This window comes from Mytilus galloprovincialis, chromosome 2 (assembly GCF_965363235.1).
Source record: "Mytilus galloprovincialis chromosome 2, xbMytGall1.hap1.1, whole genome shotgun sequence".
In the NCBI taxonomy this organism is placed as follows: Eukaryota; Metazoa; Mollusca; class Bivalvia; order Mytilida; family Mytilidae; genus Mytilus; species Mytilus galloprovincialis.
Genome location: NC_134839.1, coordinates 41,441,946 through 41,469,732, shown reverse-complemented (window position 1 = coordinate 41,469,732; position 27,787 = coordinate 41,441,946). Strand labels below are relative to the sequence as shown.

The 27,787-nt window shown below is 34.1% G+C and overlaps 1 protein-coding gene and 1 long non-coding RNA gene across 2 annotated transcripts in view; both read left to right on the top strand.

Moving 5' to 3' along the window:
- The window catches only part of LOC143063610 (L-proline trans-4-hydroxylase-like), a 40,328-nt gene that overhangs the window by 3,677 nt on the left and 8,864 nt on the right, over positions 1-27,787 (top strand). Inside the window, exons 3-4 of the mRNA XM_076235836.1 lie at positions 1,172-1,250; positions 27,407-27,488. Coding sequence (XP_076091951.1) covers positions 1,172-1,250; positions 27,407-27,488 — 161 coding nt within the window. The remainder of the gene's footprint in view (positions 1-1,171; positions 1,251-27,406; positions 27,489-27,787) is intronic.
- Positions 9,896-19,722, top strand: LOC143063611 (uncharacterized). Its single transcript, XR_012975061.1, has 2 exons — positions 9,896-10,197; positions 18,916-19,722. It is a non-coding gene; the product is annotated as an uncharacterized LOC143063611 (long non-coding RNA).

Here is a 27,787-nt window from a genome sequence, read left to right as displayed (position 1 = left end):
GTAGGGTTATATGTTATATGTACTTTAGTGGCTTCCCTGCAGGGTTATATGTTATATGTAATTTAGTGGCTTCCCTGCAGGGTTATATGTTATATGTTCTTTAGTGGTTTCCCTGCAGGGTTATATGTTATATGTACTTTAGTGGTTTCACTGCAAGGTTATATGTTATATGTACTTTAGTGGTTTCCCTGCAGGGTTATATGTTACTAGTATATGTACTTTAGTGGCTTCCCTGTAGGGTTAAATGTTATATGTACTTTAGTGGCTTCCCTGCAGGGTTATATGTTATATGTACTTTAGTGGCTTCCCTGCAGGGTTATATGTTATATGTTCTTTAGTGGCTTCCCTGCAGGGTTATATGTTATATGTACTTTAGTGGTTTCCCTGCAAGGTTATATGTTATATGTACTTTAGTGGTTTCCCTGCAGGGTTATATGTTATATGTACTTTAGTGGCTTCCCTGTAGGGTTATATGGTATATGTACTTTAGTGGCTTTCCTGCAGGGTTATATGTACTTTAGTGGTTTCCCTGCAAGGTTATATGTTATATGTTCTTTAGTGGTTTCCCTGCAGGGTTATATGTTATATGTACTTTAGTGGCTTTCCTGCAGGGTTATATGTACTTTAGTGGTTTCCCTGCAAGGTTATATGTTATATGTACTTTAGTGGTTTCCCTGCAGGGTTATATGTTATATGTATTTTAGTGGCTTCCCTGCAGGGTTATATGTTATATGTACTTTAATGGCTTCCCTGCAGGGTTATATGCTATATCAGAAGTCCATTTCTAGTATTGGACTTCTGGTTATATGCATTTTAGTGGGTTAGTATACGTTAAGGAAGATGGACATACAATTAATCAAAACCTTTCAACTCAAAAAGATCTGATGCATTTTTGCTAATCTTTTTTTTTTTCTTCAATGGAACGATACAAATATACAAATGAATAACTAATAATCGTGATGTTTAAACTTCATGCAAACAACAAAATATTGAAAGACGGCGACATTTCAAGGGATATATCATAGTTGTTGCGTTAACAGTTGTATCTCAGTTATAAAATAATCTTTTTTTTCACGGTACGGAATTATTCTCTCATACCTATATCTTTGAAAATAAGAATTGAATTTGGACATAGTCAAGAAAAATACACATTATAAATTATTTCTTTCAGAGTATACATACACAGATTCATTCAAGGTTACTGACAATATCAAACAAGCATTTGATGATAATGGATACGTCATGATCAGGTATGAAGTGCATGTATTATGTACACGTAGATTAGTCTTTAGTTTTCTATGTTGTGTTTTGTATACTGTTATATGTCTTTCGGTCACTTTATTTCTTGCCATGGCATTGTTGATCATTGTTAGTTTGTTTTCGACTTATGAGCAAGTTTGAATATCCCTTTGATATCTTTCGAATCTCATTTTCTAAATAAAATAGTTATAATGTGATAGTATGGTATATAAAATCATGTTTCATATATGATAGAACTACTTCACAATATTTTTCATTCAGATCACCAAGAAGTCGGTAGGAAAGTTTTAACAATGTGCCTTTGTTTACAATTGTCACGTAGAATTCCTTGTGCTCGACGGACTTCTGTTCAACCAAGGAACTGTATTTTTTTATTATTATAAATAAAAATTCTTTATTTGCAAAACAAACAAAAGTTAAACCAATTTTGGTTATGGCAAATACATAATATATAGAACAAACATAATGAAAACTCTACTCAGTTCTAATGAAAGAATGAAAGAAACAAATGCTTTTACATCATTTGGTGTTGATGGATTTAGTATAATCACGAGTTTATCAGTAAAATTTAGTGTATTAAAATTTACATATTTTTGTATATAATATTTTAGAAAGATTTCTCTTTTATTTTTTTTTATTAATTTTACAGTTAAAGAAAAAATGGAATTCATTGTCTAAGATATTACGTATTTTACATTTTTTTCATTTCGTGGTATTTTTGTATACCGTCCAGTTTCTATTACTGTTCAATGTTAGTTCTCCCTTTTTCTTCAATACTTTCTAATATCAGTGCTTATTTAAAAAAAAATATTGAAACGATTGATTCAAGTTAATGTAATTTGCCAAATATACAAGGTTCGCCAAAATACCAACTATCTGTTTTCGACCGAAGTTTTTCAATGTTGAGAAGTGAAAAAAATCGTAATAGAAAACTGTAGATAAAGAAATAAGAATGTAAGATAACTTAGACAAAAAGTAGCAGGACAATAGTCACTATTCAGTTTTTGAGATTTTTTTCTTTAATGCACCATGCTTATATAATACATGTATATTAATTTAATCATATAATTATCCTAGGGCTAGGCCTTCTACAAAATCCCTAGCAATGCTTTAAGTGTTTAATTAAGGTAACACGATACCGAATGACGTTACGCCACGAGTTATCGGTCCTGACGTTATCGAATAACGTTCACACATGTATACCAGTCAATGCAGCAGGTTCTGCAATCAAAATGTTATTATTAAAATGATAAAAATCCTTTTATTTTTGGTAACTGTGTGACATTTTTAACGGTAACTTTTCCTAGATGCAGAGTGCCGACAGCGTTGATGCAATACGTAATGCTTTGACATAGTTAGATTGCTTTATCCTTTTCCGGCAATTCTTCTGCTCATTGTTTACCTACTATACTTTTTAGATATTCTGTTTCTTTGATGTTTAAAAATCTGCACGATTTATTTACCTTATATGTTCTAGTGCATAACAGACTGAATTTTATCACTTTATTTTTATTCATGGTTTATTTTTGAAATAAATAATTGTTGCCTTTTGGGGGCCCTGAAGGGCATATTGCTCACATACTAGGCGTCGGAAAAAGCCCGAGGAGTTTCACAGTCTTGAAAGGAGATTTTAGAACAAGTATACAAGTATATACCTGTAAAAAAGAAGTGTTTGTATTTCTTTGTGTGGATAAATATACTATACTAGAACACACCCGTGATATCGCGGGTCCGTGACTGAATTAAGCCTTATTTTAGTATTGGTATTGTCATCTCATAAAGTCATGCCGATTATAAGATACACAGTTTTCTCTGTTTTCAAGTCTTTCTGTTTGAACCCGTCGAACTGGACATTTTGAATGATTGGTAGGTAATATTAATTATTTGGAAAACAACAGGTCATTCGTATTGTTATCTTAGAAAGTCTTACTGATTAAAATACTACAATAGGGAATATTTTGACAATGAATGAATTTAGTAGTGTCAACCCTGTGATTATGACTCGTGTATATAGCAAAATCCTAAATACACCGTTTGGTGGTGTGCCTGTCAGATGCGGAACGTACAGATAAGGTAATAGGTAACAGGTGAATATACTATTGGTATCGGTATAGGATTCGACCCGGAACTTGTTAAATATTGGCAATATTAATTATGTGGAAAACAAAAGGGTCTGGAGTGGTGTAATTTTTAATCTACACCACTGTCCTATATTAGCTATGTATAAAGTTGAATTCTTTGATTCATCGTTTTTACGTGATGACGGCTGACAAATTGGACCTCGTAATTTTAGTATTATAGTGTATATAGCAAAATCCTAAATACACCGTTTGGTGGTGTGCCTGTCAGATGCGGAACGTACAGATAAGGTAATAGGTAACAGGTGAATAAACTATTGGTATCGGTATCGGATTCGACCCGGAACTTGTTAATTATTGGCAATATTAATTATGTGGAAAACAAAAGGGTCTGGAGTGGTGTAATTTTTAATCTACACCACTGTCCTATATTAGCTATGTATAAAGTTGAACTCTTTGATTCATCGTTTTTACGTGATGACGGCTGACAAATTGGACCTCGTAATTTTAGTATTATAGATATATGAACATTGTCAGAAAATATAAAATGTATTTGTACGAGCTTTAGATACTTCTATTACAACAACTACCTATTCCATTTATTGTTTGAACATGCATGATATATTTGCCACTGGACGTTAAGCAACCAACAATCTATCAATCAATCAATCCTACAATTTACACCCGTCACTTCATAGTAAAACTTTAGTTGGTAAAATTTAAATCGTTGCCTCTAATTTTGTCAAAGAAATCGACATAGTTTTAACGCAGACCGCGAAGAGGACCCAACATGAACAGTTACGCAAAACAAAATAACTACGTTACCGCTTGCCCATTATGGAAGAGGGGTATCATGAGACTTTATTTGTAAAAGAACAAATACAAAGAAAACAAAACAAAATATTTGTTACTTTTACATTAGTTGGCTGATATAGAATAATTAAAATGGAGATATGGGATATGCAATTTATAAGTAACAACATCTGGACAACTAACGACATCAAACCCAAGACATCAAGAAAATCGGGACTAATGCTAATTGGACGAGTAACGTTTTACCTCTAATTTGTAGTTTTGGTAAACGTTGGTCACCTAAATTGGAAAGTCAGTTTGATAACTTTATGTGTAGTATAATTATCACAGTAACATTTCAGTCTCTTAGTATATATGTGTTTAAGTCTTTTCGTTCCTCTAGAGAAAATTCAAACCATAATGAAATAAGGAGATGTCGTAAAATTGTCAATAAATCAACTTTCCACCGAAGACGAAATGACGTAAATGTTAGTTTCCTTACATTGCTACTACATTTTAGATCTCCAAATTATCCTTCCATTATATGAACTGCATATTCAAAAATATGTATTGTCACCAAATTCCTTATAGAGCACGTATCATCATATTGTTTAACCCGTGTCCGTTCGACGGTGGTATCTGTAAATTTGTTTTCGCAAATTTTTTGTTCTTCTCTCGCCGGGATTCGAACCCATGCTACTGAAATATCGTGACACCAAATCGCCTGCACTGTAGCCGTCCCGCTAGACCACACGACCACCTGGGCTTCACAATAATAAAGCTTTCGGTGGCTGTGTGTTACCTTTCCTCGTCAGTTTTAATCTAGCGGCGTACTACAGTACATGATATATAAGGCATGGAGATGATATATATGGTTTATACGGCTAAATTTAAATAATACGTGAATTTAACATGTACAAAATTCAGGGGATTTATGCATGAACTATTAACCTAAGATTCATGTGGAATCAACCAGTTCACGCAAGATTTAAGTATATGCTCGTTTGATGTGAATATCAGACGAGATTAATGTTAATTCATGTGAATGAAATTTCAATTTGCAGGACGAAATAAAATTATATCAATAGAATTTTATATTGCATTACTAGGAAATATACGAACCCCAACAGGGGAAATGAAAAAAAATAAATACCATTCAGATCCCGACACATATTTTGTTTTCCATATCTCTGAGTAGGAATAACGTTATATTTTGTATAACGTCACACGTTTTCGGTCAAATTCTAGGCGTATCGATCAACTTTGTAGCCATTTATCTAAAAAACAAGGATGGTGACATATGATTTTCTATACGTGTATTGATTCAGTATCACGGTGGGTATGGTTGTCCTGCGAGAGAACGTTCTGTGCTGGTGATTTGGTCCTGTCAGGTGCTGGTGGGTCCTGATTCTGTGCTGGTGGGTTTGTTTACATTGTATCAGGACGGCAATAAAACGACTGTTTTGTTGCTTCATTTTTCTCTGATTCGTCATAAGTACCATGCAAAGTATATTACAACAATATTATATTGCAAAAGTCGTGCAAGTTCCTTAAATGGAATTGTCCTGACGCTGTGCTGGTGATAAGAAAAACGGTCCTGGTTCTGTGCTCCTATGTCCTGGTTCTGTGCCTTTATATTTTAGTTAAAAGTGGCATATATTCAAGATCATTGATACTGTTATTGACTAATTAACTGTTGTCTGCTTTCTTGAAATTGACATTGTTGTGAATCTGTTTACTGTTATTATGAGAGAAAAAATAGCCCTATTTTTTGTTTTTTTTTAAATTAACTGTAATCTTATTTATTGGCCTGTTAATGGAACCCTTCTTGCCCCCTTTTAAGATAAGAAAATATGTTTACGATTTCGGGATTACGATCATTTTGCAAGATCGGGGTTTTTTTTTGGGGGGGGGGGGATAAGTTAGAGCGAGGTTACAGTGAAAGTTTTAAGCTTGGAATAGTTTCTCGTAAGATTTAAAAGTTGTATTTTAAAAGAAAAATGTATCTTATAGCTATTAAGAATCACTTGCTGTATCTGTAAGATTTTTTCAACATAATTTTTTTGTCTGAACGGTTATCAGGTATTTTTTTTCGAAAGTTCGATAGAACACTAAAAAAAAATTCACTATTTTATGAAAGGGCAGACTAGAATATGTCAGAGAATGAAGACGAGATAACCTTTGTACAAAGATTTTTGTTATGTTTAGCATGGGATTAACACAAGGGTACATATAAAGATCTATTTAAAAGTATTTGAAACTACCGTTTGCTTTGTTAATTGTGCCTTCAATTTCAAATATTTCAAATATCTCGTAGCTTCATACTACCAATTGAGTATAAAACAAGTATATAAGTTTACAAAAAAAGAAATTCTTAGATTAAACACCTACATTTGACTTTAAAAGGTCATAACAGTTTAAAACAATACAAATCTACACACACAAAAAACTGGCTTACTTTCAACTGGTTATTAACCCGAATCGCTATAAGATCATATATAAGCTCACCTGTGTCGAGGGGTCGTGTGAGGTTCATGTATTGTCTTGGCGTCCGCAATTACAAAAAGATCTTTTCTGAAATTACTTGACCAAATGTTACCAAATGATTTTTCAAGAGTGAATCTAGGAAAAACGATATTCATCAACAAATATGACCACTGTCTGTTAAAATGTATTCGAGTTTTTAGTTACAGCCGATTCCATTGAGTATGTAGGCAAAGGTAATATCTTTCAAATTGGTTAGCTTGCTTGTTAGCTAAACCGTGAATTCATTGTTAGGTAAGGTATACTACCCTCCTTTCGAAGTAGCCTGGTCCTACATACAGAAAGATGTGTCCTTTGTCGGACTAGTCTACTCGTAAAGTTTACATAACCTAACAATGACTTTTCTGTTCAGCAAGCAAGATAACCAAAGATATTCCCTTTGTCTACACACTCATTGAAATCGGCTTTAATATTGCAAAAGTTCAAGCAATTAGGGCAAAACCTACCGAGTAAAAAAAATCAAAAGGCCAATGTCTATCTACCTTACACATTTCAGAAAATTCAGATCAGATAACGAAACTGGGTCCAGCAACATTTATAAGCAATTTAAGATTTTGACCCTCACAGTTTCCATTCACCACAAATATTTCGTTACAACGAATCATTTTAAATACAAAAATACCAGTTGCAGCCTTTTGTTTATCTATTAATATATGTATATGGATAAAGCTATGAAAGGCAGCAGGGTTGCCCTTTTATGTAATTATGTAATACAAGTTACGATTATTTTAAAACACATATTAAACAGCCAAATGGATGCACAAGAGCTAAAATAGGAGTCATAGATCCTATTGACAACAATTATCTGCCCAATTTTATTGATTTTGTAACATTTGTTTCAAATATGACCAACTTCTTATCCAAAATCACCAGCACCGTATCAGGACCCACCAACACAATGACAGGACCCACCAGCACAGTATCAGGACATGAATAAATTGAGAAAATGCTAAATTTTAATAAATTGCAATGTTTTTTCACAAAATAGTTTTGTCGTGTGGATTGCGGTATAGGAAGCGGACTCTATGAGCATTTGTGTTTTATTTTTTCAGTTCTAGATTTTATGAAAATGAGCATTTTTGTGTTACGCTTACTGAAACAGTTTAGAGGGTCAACTTTTTAATGGTTTACATATGAACCCATAAGAAACAAAATTGAAAAGTCTCAACTGTTTTCTTCAATTTTTTATGAGTGAAAACGTCAAAAATCATCATTTTCGTCTTTGTTTACATTTTTTCATTGATCACCAGCACCCGTCAGGACCGAATCACCAGCACAGAACGTTCTCTCGCAGGACAACCATACCCACCGTGAGTATACAATCCTCGATATTATGTTAGTTTTTTGTTTTCCTCCGTATATAAGAACCTAACCATCCATTGGAAAATTGTAAAAAGTTGGCCGAAAAAAAGGCATTTCCCCTATATACCTATGTAAATTTGGGTAAACGGACAGAAAGTCACAGGACAAAAAGTCACAGGACATAAAGTCACAAATTTGATAGGACAAAAAGTCACAGGACAAAAAGTCACAAATAATTTTTTGACAATTGTTGGAATATATAAGAGAAATATCTTGAAATGTTTACTTTTTAATACATATATTCGTATTAAATTCAATTAAATTTATCATTTTACTTGAAAAATGAAGATTTTATTTTTTAATTATGCAAAGGACATATTTCTTGACACCATGAAGCCATCTACATTGACATTTTGTTTTCTTAACAATTATTTGATCATCTTTGATATTTTTTTGATAAATTTTGCTTACAAAGTTGGTTAATATACAATACTTCAAGAAAAATACAAAAATGTTTTTGTAAAAATAAGCATTTTTTATTCAAAGAAAATAATCAGAAAAAAATGAATTGTGACTTTTTGTCCTGTGACTTTTTGTCCGTGACTTTTTGTCCGTGACTTTTTGTCCTGTGACTTTCTGTCCTACATTCTAAATTTGTCACCAAAACTGACGTTTTCCTACGAAATTTCAAAGAAAACAAAAATGGTGACCCCCATTTTTTATTAGATATTCCGATGTAACTCAATTAAAAGAATACGTGTGCCAAAAATTTTGGAAATCGGGAGATATGCCATTCGGTATCGTGTTACCTTAATTAAAACTTTTTATAAGTTATAAAATACAGAACTATTTTTTCCAGGTTATTTTAAAAGAATGATATGTTTAATTTGAAATAGCTTAAATGACAATAAAATTAATAAGGAAATTAAAACGAAAGGATTTCAAAAGGGAAACGAGTGAAACAAAATTCAAGCAACACAGACATTACTTCAAAGTCAGTATATCCTTTGTGTTCAGTTTTAGCAGGAACATATATATTATGTTAGATATACTGTTCCCAGGTTTTAGGTACTTATGTTTTTTTTAAAAAATTTTAACGAACTTGACTGTCTATAAAGCCCTCGTACTGTTGGCTTTGGATTTAACTCATGAGATAATTGATATAATTTTGAGTGACAAATATAAAATCCAATATAAATAAAAAGTAAAAATGAGCAAACATTTGAAAGATAAAATAACTACTAGAAAAATCAAAGAAAATTATAAAAAAAAACCAAGAATGAGTCTATAGTACACAAATGCCCCACTCGCACTATCATTTTACATGTTCAGCGGACCGTGAATTTGGGGTTAAAACTTTAATTTGGCCTTAAAATTAGGAAGATCATACCATAGGGAACATGTGTACCAAGTTTCAAGTTGATTGGACTTCAGCTTCATCAAAAACTACCTTGACCAAAAACTTTAATCAAAACTTTGAACTGAGCTTCACACTATCTTTTTCTTTGTTCGGTGGACCGTGAAATTGGGGTAAAAACTTTAATTGGCATTACAATTAGAAAGATCATATCATTGGGAACATGTGTACTAAGTTTCAAGTTGATTGGACTTCAACTTCATCAAAAACTACCTTAACCAAATACGTTAACCTGAAGCGGGACTAACGTACGCACGGAAAAACTAACGGTACGACGGACGAACGGACGCACAGACCGGAAAACATAATGACCCTCTACTATCGTAGGTGGGGCATAAAAAGTAATCAAATAAATATAAAAAAACAATAATAAAAAAAAGCTTCTAGAATTACTGTCGGGATGCTTTATTGAAATTTTGTAAATTTACTTTTATTTGTAAAATTTAGTTGTACTCCAGATGACATTGTTAAGTGTCAAATCCTGTTGTTTTCCTGCAGTTTTAATATATGGTAATTGGGACGATCTCACATTGACACGAGTCTCATTTAAGGGTAATTTTTCGATTTGAGGTATATGACAGGTAATAAACAATTATGGCTTCATGTGGAGTTGACGGTGGCATTTCCTGTCTACGGGTACAAACATCAAAATCTATAAATATGTATATATATGCATACTATCCGATCTCACAACTGAATATTCGGACATAAAGCGAAGTGAAGACAAAAACAGAACTTTCCGAAATATTACCTACAGAGTACCTGGTTGAAAGACTTGCGTCCAAGAAACTCAAACCATATAAGGTAGGATGTGTTCAAAAGTTTTATTTTTCCTTAATTTTCTTTAAACTCTAGTACAGAATATAAACAAAAAACTTTCAAGCTACATGTATACATAAAATTGTCCAAATTATAATTTGTACTTTGACTTTGTACAATTTTAATAATTCATGTACTACATATATGCCTATCATGATTGTACAAAAAGTACTTGTAGAAATTATAACTGGCTTATAACTTGTACAATAATTAACATATGGATTTTGTTATAAAAAAAAGCAGCACTGAAACACACCATAGATTGTTTATTCAAATGACCACACAAGAAACTTTATTTACAAAATACAAAAAAAAAGTCAATGCACCGGGAATTGCACATTTGTATTGTTTTTTACAATGAGATTGGAAATATGCATTTACATGTTGACACTCCTATCCAGCAGTTTTTGAAAGTTTTTTTTAACTAGTTTTAGTAGCAAAAGATGATGCTCATTGATCGCTGAGCACTGCGAATACAGATGTGTCTGTTCCAGCTTTAGTTTCATTTCACGACATATTACCTATTTAAATTCGGTACATATACGAAACCACATATACATGTCAGTTAACTGCTAGTAGTTATGTATTATTGTCATTTTATTTATTTTCTTTTGTTACAACTTCTGACATCGGACTTGGACTTCTCTTGAACTGAATTTTAATGTGCGTATTGTTATGCTTTTACTTTTCTACATTGGCTAGAGGTATAGGGAGAGGGTTGAGAACTCATAAACATGTTTAACCCCGTCGCAATTTTGCACCTGTCCCAAGTCAGGAGCCTCTGGCCTTTGTTAGTCTTGTATGATTTTTTAGTTTCTTGTGTATTATAATTCGGAGTTAAGTACGACGTCCATTATCACTGTACTAGTATACATATTTTTAAGGGGCCAGCTGAAGGACACCTACGGGTGCGGGAGTTTCTCGCTACATTGAAGACCTGAGTTCGTTCGCCCATAGAGTCCGTTTGCCCTACTAAAAAAATATTAATATTCAGGGCATTGATTTTTTTTCAAGTTGAATAAACTTATTCAGATATTTCTATGGTATATATTCTTGAAATTTATGGAAACAGCGAAATATTTAAAAGTTTATGGCTTGTTTAGGATCATTATAATTGTTCAGTGACAAAATAATTCGGATCACTGATTATTTTGATACTTGTCTTTTGATGGATTATTAATAAAAATCAAACGTTTTGTTTTGATAAAATATTCAGCTTGAAATTAATAAAAACAAAGATGTAAGAACTGTAAATCATGAAACATGTTTGTTTACAAGTTCATTTAGTATATTACTCTGAGAGTAGTCATCAATAAACAGAAATACATTGTATTCCAGTATTCTACTCTGTAAATCAAAGGGAAAATGATAAATTGATTGCGGGAATATAAATATTCTGTCAATTTTTCAACAAACTTTAAATTAAAACATATTTTTTTTCAAATACTTAAAGTTAGGAAATTAGAACAATTAGAAAAATTCAGGGCGAATGGACCCTGGGCGAACAGGAATCAGGGCCAACAGATACCAGGGCGAACGAGAATCAGGGCGAACGGACCCGGATTCTCCATTGGTGACCTTCGGCTGTTGTCTTCTCTATGTTCGGGTTGTTGCCGCTTATACACATTCCCCATTTCCTTTCTCAATTTTATTCTCCAGATTCAATAATAACACATAAGACATTTCGGTACACGGACAGTAAGTCACAGACACAGACACGAATTTGATAGGAAAAGAAGTCGTAAATAGTTTGATGATATATGTTTGAATATATAAGAAAAAGATCTTGAAATATTTTCTTTTTATAACATATATTCATTTCTAGGTGGAGGAAATTTTCAGAAGCCTTGATAAGGAAAATGCATCAAATTTTAATCGTGCAAAGCATATATTTCTTGGTACCATGAAGCCATTTAAGAGTTAAGCCTGCCTCTTAGACATTATGTTTTCATAACAATTATTTGATCAATATTGATTTTTAAAATTACAAAGTTTATTTGTATATGATAGTTTGAAGGAAAAACAGAAATATATTTTTTAAATGAGTGCTTTCTTGTTCAAAGAAAAATAATCTCAAAACTCAAAGAAAAATAATGACAAAACTGAATTGTGACTTTTTGTACGTGACTTATTATCCTGTGACTTTCTGTCCTATATTTGATTTTTCGAGGATCAGTTGGGGCATGATGCCGCATCATACTGAAAAATTTGTGAAATGACATCACCCCCCCCTCCCCCCTCGTAAATTTCTGATAATTTCTGTTTTTCGTTATATTTGTTAGATATTGGCTTGGATATTTTGGTCAGTCATGACTCGTTTCGAGACACACATGATTGGTGTTTCTAAACTTTCAGCGTCAGTGTCATTCTGATTGTCACTTAATTGGGCCAATTTCTATAATGCTATCGACTTGTAACTTGGATCATTTTTTTTATTATACTAGTCTTAAAGAATTAATTGTCATTGGGGCCAATTTTATTATGCTGACATGCATGTATCTATTACATTTCCTGTCTCCATCTAGGTATTTATGAAATAAGGTGTATTGTATTGATCAATGTTTTTTTTCTTTTATACAAAATCCACGATATAAATTCTTGTACAAATTATAAGTGAACTTTAGTCAAATTTTGTAATCGCTCTAGTTTAAACATGTTCAGAACGTTACCAGAACCTCCACAAGTACATTTAGTTTTTGTACAAAGTCAAAATACCAATTATAAGTTGTACCATTGTTTGGACCAAATGTCTCTGTTGAAATGGAATAGATCTTTTTTTATTATAAAATTTAAGTTGATCTTATCAAACATGAAGTTATTTCTTAATAATAATTATGTAAGTAAAAAGAAAGGATTTGTATTCTATATTCTTGATGAAATACAAAAATATCTATAAAAATGTAAACACCGCGTTACCGTACGGTAACGTACGTTTGCCCATTCAACCCATTACTTTGGCGCCAAATTACCCGTTCAAAAGTAACTACGTTTCCACCAAGGATTTTTATAGTAACACAATCTGGAGGCTTGCAAGATGACTTAATTTGTTTAAAAATTGGTATGAATAAGTTTAGATTTTTCTACCCTTTATACCACTTTGCCTCATATTCTAATTAAGAAAAAAATCACAAACTGGGCATTTAAAAAGTCAGAATGCGAGTATATATGTTCAAACTCTTTTAAGTCATTTTTTTAATAGCAATAAACAAAAGAGCTATGTCAATTGGACATGCTTTGAAACTAAATATGCGCTTGAATTTTTACTTGATAACATTTTTGTTCGCTTTGGAGATTCCGTATATCGTCAAGTTATTGGAATTCCAATGGGAACTAACTGTGCACCACTTATTGCGGACCTGTTTTTGTATTGTTATGAGTTACAATTTATGACTAAAATTAACAAAGACCCATCGAAACAACATTTGATACAAAAATTTAACAATACTTTAAGATATTTCGATGATATATTGACTCTCAATAATGACGACTTCAGTATGTATACTAAAGAAATTTATCCTGTTGAACTTACTTTAAATAAAGCTAAATTAATACTAACAATGACCACTGCCCTTTCCTCGATCTTGATATCTATATCATTAACGGGAAGCTTAATACAAAAATTTATGATAAAAGAGATGATTTTTCATTTCCTATCGTTAATTATCCATTTTTAGATGGTGACGTTTCCTTGTCACCATCTTATGGTGTTTATATATCTCAACTTGTAAGATTCGCTCGTGTATGTAACAACGTATTAGATTTGAGCGAGAGAAATTTATGTATTACTGAAAAATTATTACACCAGGGTTTTCGATATCACAAACTGGTCAAAACATTTACTAAATTTTATCACCGGTATAAGGCAATAATTCGTAAATATAACTCAACATGCAGATATCTAATACGTTTAGGTATTTCACATCCAATCTTTTATGGTAATATTCTTTACAAAGCACAAAAATGTCAGTATTCACCTCAAAAGCTTACAAAACCTTTAAATAGACTTATTAAGAAGGGATATAGTTACGATACTGTTGTCAGGTCATTAAAGATTGCATGTTTTGGCTTTAATATTGATTCACTTATAGGGTCTTTGCATCGGAACTAAACACATTTATTTAAAAAAAAAAAAAAAACAGTTATTGGCATGACATGGGTTATGTTCTTCTCATATATCTTATGATAGTATGATACTAAACCCCTAACGGGAGGGATTGTGCCTGATATTCATATGATGAAGACATAATCTTTCAATAAGTTTAATTGAGGTCTGGAGCTGGCATGTCAGTTAACTACTAATAGTCTGTTGTTATTTATGTATTATTGTCATTTTATTTATTTTCTTTTGTTTAATACATCTTTTGACATCGGAATCGGACTTCTCTTGAACTGAATTTTAATGTGCGTATTGTTATGCGTTTACTTTTCTACATTGGCTAGAGGTATAGGGGGAGGGTTGAGATCTCATAAACATATTTAACCCCGCCGCAATTTTGCACCTGTCCCAAGTCAGGAGCCTCTGGCCTTTGTTCGTCTTGTATGATTTTTAATTTTAGTTTCTTGTGTACAATTTGGAAATTAGTATGACGTCCATTATCACTGTACTAGTATACATATTTTTAGAGGCCAGCTGAAGGACACCTACGGGTGCGGGAATTCTCGCTGCATTGAATGGTAACATATAATGCAGCACAAGCTAGACTAAGTGTTGATTTTTAAGAAAATGTATTGATTTACGAGTTTCAGTTAATTTCGTGTATCTAAGTGAAAGAATATCAAAGGTACAATACAGAAATTGGAAAAAAATGGCATTGAAACATATTCATTTGACAAATAAACACTAGCTTGTACCGCATTACATGAAACAGTATTCGTCTATACCAATTTTATACAAATTAAGTCATCTCACAGGCCTCCAGATGTTTTGGAAAATTTAGTGTTCACCCCCAAAACCGGTTTGGCTACAACATAAAAAAATCAAGTTTATTTAAGAAATAATTCATGGAAGCCATAGATTTGTTGAAAATTTAAACATGGCCTTGGCCGTGATATTCAATTTTTATCCTGAGCGTTAGCGAGGGATAAAATTAACGAATATCACGGCCCAGGCCATGTGTAAATTTACAACAAATCTTTGGCTTCCATGAATTATTCGATTCTAATAGGACAAATAAGTTCATTAAAATACTGAAGCGAGCCGTGTGTGCAGCTGTTCCTTTTTACTCCTTGTTAGATAAATCTCAAATATTCTCATAATTCGTTAGCTTACATTGATTATTTCGTTAATAACCGCTAGAAAAAATATGTTAAATTCTCAAACCCAATATTTGCGATTTTAAATTTACATGTAAGCTACCGTAAAATCCAAAATTGACATCTCGTTTAATACGATCGTCGGAGCTGCAATGTTGACTCGCTGAATAGTTAATATGCGAATAGTGCAATAGAATATAAAACAAAACCTACCCCATAATTCCATTTTAATACAATATCATACGAACTTCGATGGTTACAAAATGGTTTATATTTTTGTGACATTGACTAAATATTGTTTTCATACTGCAACTTAAATTAGTATATTGATAGCTATTAAAATCGTAACATAAATATCAAGCTTATTTCCATCCCTTAATGAACCCCTGATCATGGAGAAAGTATTCCATGATGAAATTGACATTGCACAAAATATAGCCGTGTTATTATATTTAGGAAATAAACACAACGAGTTGCAGTATATTTTAATTCTTTTTATTATGCACCCGAATAAGAATAAAAGTTCTTTTGTCTTTTGTTTTATTACAATTTCTAATACAATCAAATCGACAAAGCGTTTGCAAATAGGTTCAAGGTGTCAGACCACCAATTAAAAATCCCTACCTGTTCAACCAAATTTTGCAATTTTCACAGCTTTCTAAATATTTTACCTTAAGTTTAACTTCATAGAAACCAGGTATATCCTTAATTGTACATGTATCAGCTTTCTACATGCCAATTTTCACCATACCTTTAAAGCCTTCTAACAAAATAACTGACCTTCAAACAGAGGTACTCCAAAAAAAATACCTGGTTTTCTGGAAATCTGAAATTAGTATACTATGGAGCGCATTAATCCTCAATTTTTAATGTAAACTCATAGACAAGTAAATTTTGGCTCAACATGATCTACATATATTTCTCTTTCACCAAAAGTTTCATTTCTGCAAATTTGTTGGTTAGTTTAAGTCAACAAGGACACCTCTTGGGATTTGTGGCACTTTTTCAACCCCACCTTTGCTTATTAAAGTCATTGTCATTTATGCAGTACTATTATAATTGTTAAGATGTAAGTTGCATTTTAAATTAATTTCTGAATAAATGACATTTTACTCAACTTGTATTTTATTAACAGCAAACATAGCTCAGACTCTTTGATCTTGGTCATTTATACAAGGTTTTCTCGTTGTTATCTGTGTCAAGGAACATTAGCTGACAAAAATCTATTATTATGTATATCTCTGAGACTGCGCGAGCCTAAGTATAGATATTTCGAGAATTTTCACACGGTGTTGTTTACAAAGCGAAAGAAGCACGTAATATTAGAATTACAATTTTCACAGTGTGTATATGTTAAAATATAAGTATGTTTAAATGAACACATATTCCCATAGTGTAGGACTTCATTTAAGAATTGAATGCTTCTTTTTGTAACTTCATTGGGGTGTAAAAGCGTTGACCGAAGTACATTTTGTATGAAGCGCTTCATTCTAAAAATGTGCGCACGGTCAACGCTTTTACAACCCTATGAAGTTACAAAAAGAAGCATTCAATACTTATAATTACATTGTTTTTAGCTATGATCATGTAAACACGAATTTTATGATTGTTTTATTTAATTCACTTGTGCACTTTATTGTGGAACCACGTGTTATATATTTTGACTTTAGTGGAACCTTAATACCAGATATGTTCGCGCAAACGTAGGTCGCCCCATGAAATTGCTAGAAATACATTCTTGTGTATTGGAGATGCAGGTATATTTGATTGTTTCTGTTTTATTGATGCACAACTTCAAATAGAACTTGCAATGTTGTAGAAACACCTTTCTTCATTATTTGGTGCTCTTTAGATGTCTTTTGATTATTTTTGTCGTTGAGTTGGAAACGTTTTGTATTTGTCAAAAGGGATAACCATCATCTTTAAAGTATTATTCACCATCATTTGAATATTCTCCAGTTATTATTTATGAAGACGAAGTACTAGTGTTAATATATTAAGCATTTATTGATTTTTATAATTAAAAACGAAGTACTAGTGTTAATATATTAAGCATTTATTGATTTTTATAATTAAAAAAAAAAAAAAAACATCGGAGGAAAGGGGGAGGGGGGTCACATCGATTCCTGTATTTTGACTTTCATTTTCAAAGATTATCACGTGACTACGAGAAAACAGTGCAAATGATCATAATGTAACACCTCGTTCATTTAGGATGCAAGTTATCTAAATGTCCGAGAGCTTCCGATTGTTATCGTGGTCGGAACTAAATGCTTAATACCGATCTCCTGTAAAGGAGTTGAAAAATCGTGGTTGGCTCTTAAATGTTAAACATCGATCGCCTTTATAGGAGTTGAAAAAATATAAATATTTGCATATTTGAGTCTCGACGCCACGAACTCTCTCGTAACTTGACGTCCATTTGAAAGTGAAAGTCTAAATGCAGAAATAGATGGGTCTCTGTGAAAACTGTTAAAATATGGAAAAATAAAGGTTGGCAGGTAGGTGAAACTTACATAAATGTAGAGATAAATGAAAAATGAACAGATTGATGCCCGATTTATATAATTCCAAGGCCCTCAATCGGCACCTGAAGCGACGAAGCAGCGCATCTATTTTGGGTGGGCAAGTATCCACTTTTTGATATGGGACAAGCTCTGACGTCCCACGGCCCCAGCTTGTCTGGCAAAACAGCCGTTGGACGTCAGAGTAATCTCGGACTACTCCTAGAATTAACGGTGATAAGATACGAAGTGAAATACCTACTCTAACTCTCAGTGACTGCTGTGGAAAGTAAACTTGGAATTGATAGTACAAAAATAAAACACAATAAGTACATTGCTCATACAATTGTATCTGGGATTGGCTATTTTTAAAGTTGAGTGATTATTCAGATTATTACATTTTGCATGTGCAGTCAAATTAGTTTTGAATATAATACTATCAAGCTGTACCAGGGCTGCCAAAAATGCGCGAGACTCACGCATGTTCATGCTTTTTTGCGGCAGTATCCTTGGATCTATTTTTTTCCTCTTAGATCTTTTCGATTTTGGCCAAATCTCACGCATTTGCTTAATGAAAAGTTGGCAGAACTGCTATACATGTGTCAACTATGGCAATCGTATCCCTCAGAGCATTAGTTGCTCTTTGATTAAAACATACGTTTACAAAGATACAAATTCCATAAAAAAGTTAATAGCGAATAATTACGATCAAGCCGTTGCTAGGGGAAGCTACCTTTCTTGCAGTTGGGTATAAGTATTTTGCTCTGTGTTGAAGGACTGACTGACTATATATGAGATTTAGAACATGTCTTTATTTTGTTTTGCTGTGTCTGTACACATTTTGTGTCATCATATCCTTTTTTTTATTATTATGTCAATATTTTAAATTTTATCTCCATAGCAATATATATGTAATACAAAAAAGTCATCTAATTTTCATTTTCAGGGGTACATTAGTTGGTGAAGTGGAAAGGCTACAAAGAACAACCAAAACAAGACTCAAACACAGGAACAGAACAAACACTTGTTGACTTTGGTTTACGGATATTTACTGGTTTAATTGCCACTCAGTGAACATTGGATTTATAACATTAATAAAGCAGGTAGAGGTTATTAGCTATACTTTTCGTCATGCAGACTCCAGTCGAAGTTGTTATGGAAGTAGACATTAGCGCAGAAGAGAGAAATGTAGCCAAAATGTCTGAAGAAGTTCGTCCTAAAATTGACAAGTTTGAACATATGTTACATACTGGTTCTCATTATCCGGGCATTTCTAAGAAATTTGCAGAAAATCAACAGTTGTGCATAACACTTGACCTGACCAGTTCATTTGTTAAAGAACTGGAAAAGGCAAAGATCAATTTTCCCGCCTTTTCTTATGTTGACATTATAAATGCCCAGCTCCATGTGTATCAACTGCTAAACTGTGCAAGGCTAGAAAATCGTTTTTCCACGCTATGTAGCAAAGTAAATACGGATTTGAGAACTAAATATCGCAGTGGCAGGAAGCGTCAACTGTACATGACACGTGTTTCTAAGATGGCTGTTTTACATTCTGAAATTAGTGATCAGGGATGTTAATTTTCAACATTTTGAAAATTTGAAAATCTAGAACTTGAAAACAGATGTGAAGTTTGCTTTGGACAGGAGTCTTTACTGTACATGATCCAAATAAGCAGATACATAGTATCTTCATGTAATTGAAAACACTTTAATGTTTGTTTGTAAGCAATAAGAACCTTGTAGTTTATGTGTAATGGCCTGACCATTAAGTTTAACCGACGATTGGGCTCAAGCAACAAGACTATCAGGTGCTGATAATTTATTCTCAAACCAATCTAACAAATGGTAAAAAGCTGAAAAATATAAATAAAATACAATTTTACAATGTGTTCAATTAATGTTATTATAACGAAATGTCAAAGGTAATTGATAGCACAGTCTGTTGAATGCGAGAAAATGTTGTACTTTCAAGAACAGATAAATTCCAGGTATTTCACAGAGAAAAGGTTCAAATATATAGGGAGCAATTTGAAGGGTTCAAATACAATGTTGTAGAATTAACTCACTCTGTGGTTAGCCACGAATTGTGTCCTAGATGACGTTTGTCCTTTGAAAAGTTCTCCAGAACTGGTATGACCTTGCAATGTTCAGTTTGAGATTTGTGTGAGCAGGGGAAAGGTAGCGATGATACGATGTTTTAATGTTCTTATAAGGTTAAAGATGAATAATCCTCCTAGACTGGAACACATAAACAGATTAAGAATATAATCGAAGGAAATACACAAATTGAGGAAAGGTGTAACAGAATACTCCCCGTCTGATGTCTATCTGATATCACTATTCCATAAATTAATCGCATATGAACATAAGATCTAGATAAATGAATAAATCCAAATATAAATTAAATATATACAGGTGAATTATCCACTATTTGTCGTGTGAGAAATATCAGGTCTGAACGACTTTTCACTATAAAGGTTCCTGAATGTATACATTCCACGGGAAACTGGGTTGGCACAGTTTCTTGTCCTTTGGATAAAGGGTGTCTCGGACGACATTGTTGTGTTCTGTAGAATGATCCACTTCTGCTGTATCAATTATATGAACTGTTTTCTCTAACGTTGTTAGACGGCGATGACGATCGAAGATGGTCCTCCAATAATCATGACGAGTGTAAGTAGTTGGTACTTGTCCGTTTTGGCGAATTGTCACATTCTTTTGTGTATCAGACGAAATTAGGCGTTTCGTCATAACGTTCAATCCTGCAGATCTAGTCGCTCTATCTATAGAGTGGCGTCCTCTATGTTTGATTTTGTCGTAGTAATGTCCAAGAAAAGGTGTTACTCTGTGACGATGTCCAGATAAGACTACTGGTTCCTTTTCACTTATATTCAAGTCAGATTTGGCAATACTGCTTCCTTCTCGTAGTAGACGTTGCTCATGCAATGGCAGATTGAGATTGGCAATAGGTCCTTCTTTCGGAATAGGTTTGTGAATGCTATTGATTTCCTATCCATGAACTTTAGGTTCTGTTGATTTCGGATTGAAACTTTCTTTATCTATAGATTTTTCTATAGAAGTCACAGATTTTGCTTTTAGTGACGCGAGTGATGTCCCTTTAGATGAATTTGTGAGTTTACCAGGCTTGGTACTAGGTCCTGTACATTCAAGGGATTGTATTGAATGCGATTTAGCGACCTTGGCATTCGAATGAAAGTTTTTGTCGTTAGACTGAACAACAATTGGATTATTGTCCTTAACGGCTATTTCCGGTCTTGAGGCAAGACGTTGTTTTGATTCCGTGATTGAAACGTAAGTTATCTTTGTGTTGACTTCGATAGGAACAGTTTGCTTGTCAATGTATGTATTTCCAATTATGACCCAACCAAGTCTCAACTTTTGGGCAAATGGAGTTCGGGATGGTCCTAGGCGTTGTTCAAGAACGTGGTGTGCCTCTATAAGGTACCTTCCAATTAGGAGTAGAATTTGACAACGTTCCTCTAATGGTGTAATACTTCCTCTGAGTTCTGTCAGATGAGGATGATGCATTGCAACTTCAGGAGTAGGAATTTCGTCTCGATTATTGGGAATATTATTACATTCAATTAATGTAGGCAGATCAAATTGTACGTCACTATGTACAGATTTTATGACGAAATCTTTTCCTCTTTTCCCGGAAGTAGCTACTCTGCCGGAGCATGTCGTAAGAGAGTAGTTTTCAGGTTTCTCCCGAACGTTGAACAGACTGAAGAATTCAGGCGAGGCAAGAGACCGGTTGCTTTGGTCGTCAATAATGGCATACATCCTGATAATTTTGTCTGTCTTGTCCTTGTGGTACACGTCCACAGGTAATATCTTGGCATAAGATTTCTCGCTCTTATGATCTTTGTAGATCTCTGTGCAGATCGAACTTACGGAGGTTAACTTTGTTTCAGCTGACTCTGTCTGCTCCCCGCCGTAGGCTTGTCTGGGTGAGCTAAACTGGGAACTTTCAGATTGTTGTGGTCTAGTGATGTGAAGAGCTGTGGTATGTCGTTCACTTCCACACTCGTTACAACTGATACTTGCGTTGCAGTCCCGACTTCTGTGTGTGATTGACTCACAACACTTGTAGCACACATTGTTTTGTCTTAACAGTTCCTTGCGTTCCTCGATTGGTTTGGCTCGGAATGCTCGGCATTCATTCAAGGTATGCTTTGTCTTGTGTAGGATACACAGATCTTGTTGTTCACTGCTATGTTCAGTTTGCTGTTCAACAGCGGTCTTATGAACGTTGACTTTAGAGTACGTCTGTGGTGTGAACCTTGGCGTAGCGTCTTTTGTATTTGATGTTACTTTTGACCCAAAGATGAACCCAGGATCGTTCTTAATTTTGCTAATTTCCCTGGTGAAGGCAGAGAATTCTGTGAAAGGTGGAAAGGCAACTTCATATTTAGACTTGTATCTTGAAGGCCCTTGTAATCCACTTTTCTTGGAGTCCGTATGGCAGTTTTTCTACAATAGGATTTATCCCGGACGAAGAGTCAAAATATGCTAGCAAACATCCCAGCTTGGGATTTTCCTTGTGATATTCTATTTCTGATAGAATATCAGACAAGTCATAAAGACGTGCGTTATCTTTGTTCGTCAATGTAGGAAAATTGACGAGTTTATTCGTGATAGAGGCTTCCAACATTTCTGGAGCACCATATCGCTCATCCAGTCTTTGCCATAACCTCTGTAGGCCTCTAGTAGGGTTGTTGGCATTTGATGCCCTAATACTAATGGCATGTTTACCAGACTCTGGCCCTAGCCACTTAATCAGTAGGTCTATTTGTTCCGAGTCAGAAACTTGTAATTCGTCTATGACGTTTTTGAAGCTTGCCTTCCATGTATGGAAGGATTCTGCCCGATCGTTAAAGCTTGTTAATCGGGAGAAAAGCAGGTCCTTACGCAAGAGAAATCTAGTAATCTCTGATGTTGGGTTGATTTGTTGCTGGTGTGCAACAGGGATCGCTTCTTTGACACCCTGTTTTTGGTGTTCGGTAGGGCTCTCATCTGAAAGGCCTAGTTTTTGTATGCCACTTACTAATCCCAGATCTGGGATTAAGGTAACTTCCGGTGACTTAGTATCTGAAGGCAAGACGGCAGAGGTCTGTGACAGCAAGTTCAGTGCCACGGATGGCACGAACGCTGGTGCTTCGTGACTCAGCTCAATCTTAACAGGAATTTGTTTTTTCTTTTGAGGTCCTGTTACTTCCTTTACAACAGTTGATACAGGAAGTTTATTGACGAAATCTTGCACACGCTGGAGCGGGTCTTCCTTTTCATCAGGAAGATCGCTAAATGCTTGGCTGCCGTCGTATTCCAGAACACGAGCCTCGGCTTCTGCGGCTGCAGCTTCTCTTTGTGCTTCTAGAATGTTCATAGCAGCTTTAATTTCGGCCTATTCCCGTGTTGCACGTGCAGCCTCCCGTTCCATTAAAGTTTTCCTGCGTATGGCCTCACGTTTCATTTCAGCTCTCTGGTGTGCAGCCTCAGCATTTCTACGTATAGCCTCTTGCTCCGCCTCGGCTTTTCTGCTTGTGGCTTCTTGATCTGCTCTGATGGCTTCTTGTTCTGCTCTGATGGCTTCTTGTTCTGCTCTGATGGCTTCTTGTTCTGCCTCGGCCTTTATTTCATTTTGCTTGAAAAGAGTCTGTTCTTCTATCATTGCCTCCTGCTTTAGGAGCAAGGCCTGTTTTTCAGCAAAGGCTACCTGAGTTCTGGCAGCCTCTGCTTTAGCACGCTTCTTCCGTGCAAGACTTGAAATGTCAGAGACGTTGGAGCTCCCACTGTGTGAGGATTTCTTACCTCTAGATGTCCTTGTTTTTGTAGATTTAGCCTTTGTAAGAGCGAGGCGATGCTCGTGTAGTTTTTCCATAACTAGCTCCACTGTGGACAGACGTAAATCCAAAGAGAGTTTACATGCATCAATTTCTTTTTGACTCTCCAATGTTCGGGTCCTTTTCAGAAAGTCTAGGTATTCATCTGTGAGCCTACGATAATTGTTACAAGCTTTAACAAGTTTGTCCTGGACTGTTAGGAGTTGCTGGAGATCGTTAGGAGGCGTTGTTACTTCCAATAACTGGGATTCAATGTCTGCCCAGAGAGCCTCTAGTTCCTGACAGAACTTGTCACGTTTTTCAGTGAAAGCTCCTTGTCCTTTTTCCGTGAGGTCACGTACTCGCCTAGCCTCAGGAGTTTCATCTGACTGTGATGTATTAGACGGATTTTCTAATAGTTCAAGGACATCTCCTTCTTGGGGCTGAATCTCTTCTTGTTGTTCCACATGACTGGGATCCATGTTGACTCAACTTTGTTGGGTTGCTGTCGAGTTCACACAAGATATGTAGTCCACTGTCAGTGTAAAGGTATGTACGTATGTACGTTGCTACGTTGTCGTTCCTTGTCTGGATATGTAAAGACAGGTTGTCGTCAATTTACTATGAGTCAAGGGATGACGCGTACATGCAGGGCTCAACAGGTAGGTTGCTGTGTAGCTGTGGAGTGGCGTTATCTGTGAGACACAACAGGCAAGTTGTAGACTTTTTACTGTAATAGCCTGACCATTAAGTTTAACCGACGATTGGGCTCAAGCAACAAGACTATCAGGTGCTGATAATTTATTCTCAAACCAATCTAACAAATGGTAAAAAGCTGAAAAATATAAATAAAATACAATTTTACAATGTGTTCAATTAATGTTATTATAACGAAATGTCAAAGGTAATTGATAGCACAGTTTGTTGAATGCGAGAAAATGTTGTACTTTCAAGAACAGATAAATTCCAGGTATTTCACAGAGAAAAGGTTCAAATATGTAGGGAGCAATTTGAAGGGTTCAAATACAATGTTGTAGAATTAACTCACTCTGTGGTTAGCCACGAATTGTGTCCTAGATGACGTTTGTCCTTTGAAAAGTTCTCCAGAACTGGTATGACCTTGCAAAGTTCAGTTTGAGATTTGTGTGAGCAGGGGAAAGGTAGCGATGATACGATGTTTTAATGTTCTTATAAGGTTAAAGATGAATAATCCTCCTAGACTGGAACACATAAACAGATTAAGAATATAATCGAAGGAAATACACAAATTGAGGAAAGGTGTAACAGAATATTATGTAAAGAAATTAGTGACAGTCAAAATACTTGCATGAATTGTAGAACAAATAAAGATTTTGACTCTAGTATACTAGTTGAAATGGATCGGGAATCTGAATGTATATTACTAAATACCTTGTAAATATACAATCATGTATTGTTTTGCTTATTCTACGATGTGGTATTCCAATTAAACATGACCTCTATTTATTTGTTTTATTATTTTTAAGTGTAGAAGAAAAAGTAAAAACACAAAAATACTCGGCAAAACTATGAGGGAAATTCAAAACGGAAAGTCCCTAATCTAATGGCACCAAAAGCCCAAACATATCAAACGAATGGATAACATCTATCATATTCATGACTAGGTACAGACATTTTCTTATGTAGAAATGGCGGACTGAACCTGGTTTTATAGCTAGCTAAACCTCTCACTTATATGACAGTCGCATTAAATTCCATTACATTGACATCGATGCGTGAACAAAACAATTAAAATAGTAGGTAAAAAAGTCAAATATACAGCAGTCAACATAGTTTTATAATCATTAAGATTATAAAACTATGTTGACTGCTGTATATTTGACTTTTTTACCTTCTATTTAAGATTATAAAACTATGTTGACTGCTGTATATTTGACTTTTTTACCTACTATTTTAATTGTTTTGTTCACGCATCGATTAATAACATTAAAAATAAACAAATATGTAAAAAGAATCACAAAATGGAATATATATTTGCCATAGTACACAATGACTGGATGTATAAGTACAGAGCAACGTCATATGTGTAACGAAGAAACATAATAAGGCATATAAACAAAGCACAAAGAAATAAAGGAAAGAAAAGCAACATACAAGTTTTACAATAGCACAATAACTTGATGTATAAGCACAGAGCCACACCACATGTAAACGAGAATATCACTAACAAAAATGACCGGATGTACAAATACCACAAGTATCACAACAAGAACAAACAAATATTTAACAAAGAAGCACAAAAGTCATATATCAAACATAACAACGTCATCCACCGCTTTCCCATTTTTGAATATAATCTAGTACGTTACTTTTTAAACGGCTTAAGCTTCATATTCTATCAGTTCTTATAAATTCTTGGTTTTCTTGGATAATTCCTCATGAAGGTTGATCTAGAACGCATGAAAATTATAAAGAGTTGTTTACATCTTTTAATGTACTGAGTGGATACCTCTGCTGGTGAACTATCATTCCAAGAGGGTATCATCAGCTAAGTAGTCAGTAATTTGGTACTTGCATGCATTATATCAATCCTTCCTTAAATTGTCCTTAAGTTTATTAAAATTAGAAATCATAAAGAAACTAAGGTTAAGTTGATCTTATATTATTGAACTGGCTTTTATTTTAGGGCCTTTTTGTTCACATAGGTCTTCAACTGTTCTGGTTTTTATACATCTTTGACTTTCATATACATAAAGCAACTCTGAATCTGATATCTGCACACCTTATAACTAAGCATGGGTTGTCTCTTACGATGTTTCCAAAGGATAACTACTATTATCATTTTGCTTTTTAAGGAAGGGTGATATTAGATCTGACTTCTCAAAATTCGCCAAGATAAAAGAATAAAAAAAATCTTTTAAAAATTGTTTTTTTATTGGATCCCAACATTTACATAACAGTCACATACATGTAATCACTGAGCTATAGTTGCACTTTGACATCACTCAGATAGACGAGACAATAAAATATGAAGATATAAGTGTAGCACGTCTCGGTCAACGATAAGAGGTAATGGGATATATCTTGGTGCGGGAGCGCTAAATAAACGGCAACCAAGTGAAGGTGAAGTCTTTCTGTCAAATTTTGTTGTAGATTGTAGGGTCTGTTTCCCTGTATTATACTTGGTACTAAGTCTTCATTGATAAGAAGTTTTTTACTCAACGGACATGCTACCCTACTATCTTGACCGGCAGTCCATGTTCTTAACGGCATACTTATCGATTTACCTGATTCTTTATCAATATACAGTATATTGCTTTTTATCGCCTTATCTTGTGATTTACCAGCATACATATCTCTTTACTGGTATTTAACCATATTGTTTGGCTACATCGTAGGACGTATTTTTTACAAGTATTATTCCTTGCTTTTGGCTACATATCACGGCATCTGCTACAAGTTCACATTATAACTTGGTCTATATCGATATGCAATTTTTGCTAAACGTACATACACAAATATTAAGAAAGAAAATCATTTATACATGTATATAGGCTGCAAACTAAATTACTGTCAGAAAGGACAATTCATATAAAATTATTATTATTTTAGAAAAATGTTTGATGAAGAAGAAATATGCCAAATGAAGAAAGTTCTAGAAGATAGTGACATGGCACAAAAATATGGATATGGTGTAAGTAAAATGAGTTCAAAAACAAAAAGGAGATGATGTACAAAATGATGACACAAAATTAATATAAATTCACAAATCCTTAAATAATCAAAGTCAGTAATGACATTCAACACACATCAAAATCTCTAACCAGGTCGCGAATTCAAGACAGCCGATAGCGCCTTTTATAAGTATTTGCAAGACGTCGACAACGCTTCAACATTGCCACCTCCGAAACAGTGAACGTTTGGTAAAGCCACCCACCACTGTTTCGGACCTTGCCCCAATGTATTGAATTAACAGATATTTATAAGTGGAAT